Source organism: Centruroides vittatus, unplaced genomic scaffold (assembly GCF_030686945.1).
Source record: "Centruroides vittatus isolate TY-2023 unplaced genomic scaffold, ASM3068694v2 contig_2017, whole genome shotgun sequence".
In the NCBI taxonomy this organism is placed as follows: domain Eukaryota; kingdom Metazoa; phylum Arthropoda; class Arachnida; order Scorpiones; family Buthidae; genus Centruroides; species Centruroides vittatus.
Window position 1 is genome coordinate 1 of NW_027121246.1, and position 3,670 is coordinate 3,670.

The 3,670-nt window shown below is 40.7% G+C and overlaps 1 protein-coding gene across 1 annotated transcript; it reads left to right on the top strand.

Moving 5' to 3' along the window:
• The first annotated feature begins 2,918 nt into the window (after window positions 1–2,918).
• On the top strand, window positions 2,919–3,353 carry LOC136970519 (uncharacterized). The gene has a single exon (XM_067264957.1). It carries the CDS (start codon window positions 2,919–2,921, stop codon window positions 3,351–3,353), a length of 435 nt encoding a protein of 144 aa, XP_067121058.1.
• Window positions 3,354–3,670: the final 317 nt, after the last annotated feature.

Sequence of the window (3,670 nt, forward strand, 5' to 3'; positions counted from 1 at the left end):
TAGGAAGTTCTGAAGGTGACCTTTACCCCTGTAATCGTCGTGCCCTCTCTACTGCTATGTGGGGGTGAGTGGAGTTCTGGGAACTCAGTCAAGGGGTAGTGTCTTTGTCACCCCGGGTTGTTACGTTTAGTTGTGTTGTAACGTGTGTTATGTAACAAACGTGCATTCCTTCCTTTAGTCCGATGTTTCTTTGTTTAAGCTAGACACAACCCTTTCGTTATATCCACATATTCTGACATGGTAGCAGAGCGTGGTTAGTTTAAGGGTTTGATGATCGAGGCTTACCATATGAAACGGATCTAATTGGAGATTCAAGTAAGTGATATATACTTGTTCGCTACGAAAGGCATAACCGTTTGAACAACGAACAACGCCATGAATAGTGTGGGGACACAGCATGTAGATAAACTCGATGATGGCAACTACGAATCGTGGAAGTTACAAATGCGGTGTATACTTGTTTGTAATGAACTTTGGTCGTATGTAAATGGATCCATAGAAAAACCAGACGCTGATCCTGAACGAATAGATTGGCAAACAAGAGATGAAAAAGCTTTAGCATTAATCTTACTAGGCGTTAAGCAGAACCAGTTGAGCCACGTAAAGAAGGCAGAAACTTCCAAAGAAGCATGGGATGAATTGGAAAGGATACATAAATCGAAAGGTCCAATTAAAAAGGCAGTACTATACAGACAGCTTTATCAGATGAAAAAGGGAACTGAACAATCAATGTCGAGACATGTAAGTGAATTTATGGAAAAAGCTGAACAATTAGAAGAAGCGGGTATCCCAATTCCAAGTGAGTTACTATCTATAATGTTACTAAATTCATTGCCCGATGAATACGAGACATTTCGAATTGCCATTGAGTCCAGAGACGACATACCGAAACCTGAATTGTTAAAAATAAAATTAATTGAAGAAGAAACAAGACGACAAGAGAAGCAAGAGTGTTTAGTCGAACAAAGTGCACTGTACATAGGATCGAAACAAAAGAAAAGTTCTTTCCGACAAAACTACCCAAAAGGAAATAATCGTTCTTCTTCACAATTCACAGGAACATGCTACATATGTAATAAACCAGGCCACCGTGCAGCTGAATGTAGAAGTAATAACAAATATTCGCAAAGGAACAATACACACAAAAAGAATGACGCTATGGCGGTCACAGTACAAACGGCCCAACCTCTAAACTCAACAGACTGGTGTCTTGATAGTGGAGCCACCGCACATATGTGTAGCGACCGTACGAAATTTATAGAGATAAATCAAGATATCCACAAAGAAATACAAACTGCAGGAAAAGATGCATTAAGATCCGTTGGAACTGGAACAATTAATATAAACGTGCGTGTCAACAACACCAAAAATACAATTAAGCTACAAGACGTGATAGCCGTTCCAGATTTGAGAAACAACTTGATATCTGTACCGAGAATAACAGAACATGGATATTCTGTCACATTCAAAAAGGAATCTGCAACTGTTACTCGCCAAGATGGTTCCATCGCCTTGATAGCAAAGAAAAGAGATCAGCTGTACGTAGTAGAAACTACATCTGACGCAGTATTGAATGCGGAAGAAAGTGACAATCTTCTGAGATGGCATCAACGACTTGGTCATCTAAACATCAACGATTTAAAGAAACTAGCAAGCAAAAAAATGGTAGATGGAATAACATTGAAACAAACACAAGATAGAATTGATTGTGAAACATGCTACAAAGGAAAGATTCATCAATTACCCTTTAAGTCGTCCAACACGAGAGAGAAAACTATACTGGGATTAGTCCATTCTGACATATGTGGTCCAATGAGTGTGGAATCCCTAGGCGGCTCTAAGTATTTTGTGACATTCATCGACGACAAAACACGCTACGTCGAAGTAGCAATGCTCAGACACCGATCTGAAGTACTCAATGCATTTAAACGATACAAGGAAAGAGTCGAAAACGAAACTGGTCAGAGAATAAAAAGGCTTCGTACTGACAACGCAAAAGAATACTTATCAAAAGAATTTACTAATTATCTTGGAGAAAAAGGGATAAGGAGGCAGTTGACAGTTGAGCACACTCCTCAACAAAACGGAGTAGCCGAACGAGCAAACAGAACTCTCGTTGAAATGGCGAGATGCATGATGATTCAATCCAAGGTACCTCAGAGTCTATGGGCAGAGGCTATCAACGCAGCAGCCTATATAAGAAATCGTTGTCCCACCAAGGACTTAGAAGAAGAAACCCCATTCGAACTGTGGACTGGAAATAAACCTTACGTTGGATTTGTAAGAATTTTCGGTAGCAAAGCAATCGCTCTGAAAAAGGGACAGAAGAGGAACAAATTTGAACCAAAGGGAAAGGAATACATTCTAGTTGGGTACTCACAAGAGTCAAAGGCATACCGACTGTGGGAGCAAGGCACTAAAACTGTCACAAAAGCTCGAGATGTGCGTTTCGTCGAGAAATTAGAAACCGAAGACAGACAGGACTTGTTCAGTGCACCTTTACATTTAACACCAACTATGAAAAACATTGAAGTTGATGAGAGTAATGTTCCTTCCACTGATACACATGAAAATATTCCTTCACATGATGATGAAACACTAGATCCGCAGCCAAAACACAAAGCGGGACGCCCACGATTAATTAAAAGTGGAAAACCTGGAAGACCGAAAAAGGTGTATAATGAAGTAGCAGATATCGCAAAATGTGACGATTTGCCAGATCCTACAAGTGTAAAAAAAGCATTAAGCCGAGAAGATAGAGAGGAATGGTTAAATGCCATGGATTCAGAATATAAGTTTTTAATGGAAAATAATACATGGGAATTAGTCCCACGCCCAAAGGACAGAAAAATAATTTCAAATAAATGGGTAGACCAGTTGCAACACCCATCGAATCAAATCAAAAATTAACAAAAGAGATGGCTCCACAGTCAGAGAGTGAAATGAATGAGATGAAAGGAAAACCGTACAGAGAACTTATCGGGGGACTCCTTTATCTGGCGAACTCGACACGCCCAGATCTGGCATTTGCAGCTAGCATGTTAAGCCGTTTCTGCTCTAATCCAGGTATCGTTCATTGGAAAATGGCCAAGAGAGTACTGCGATACATTCAAGCAACTGTAAATTACGGCATACATTACGAGAAGTGCGATCAGAAGCTATGCGCATATGTAGACTCAGATTGGGCCGGAGATATTGACGACCGGAAGTCTTCATCAGGTAACATGATAATATTAGCGAACGGACCTGGTCTAGTTGCCAATCAAGGAAACAAAAATCTGTTGCGTTTGGCTTCATGTTTACTTCTCGGGAGAGCCTTCGTTAGCACATCCGCCTTTTCATCTCTGTGGTAGGGATGTTATTCCGTCTTGCATTTCGCCCTTTTCTTGAGCTTCACGGGACGAAGTGATACCTGAATGCTTCAATGTGTTTACTTCTCTCATGATGAACGGTAATTTTTTTGCTGTCAGCTGAATCGCGCTTTGACTGTCGCAGTAAATTATCGTCCGGCGTATTGACATAACTTTTAAATTGCATTTCTCTTAGCATCCTTGCTCATGTGGATGACTTCCTTGGTCACGTCGGATAGGGACCGTATACTCCGCTTCCATCGTCGAAAGCGCAACAGATTTTTTTGTTTCCCTTGATTGCCAACCTGACAAAGCCTAGT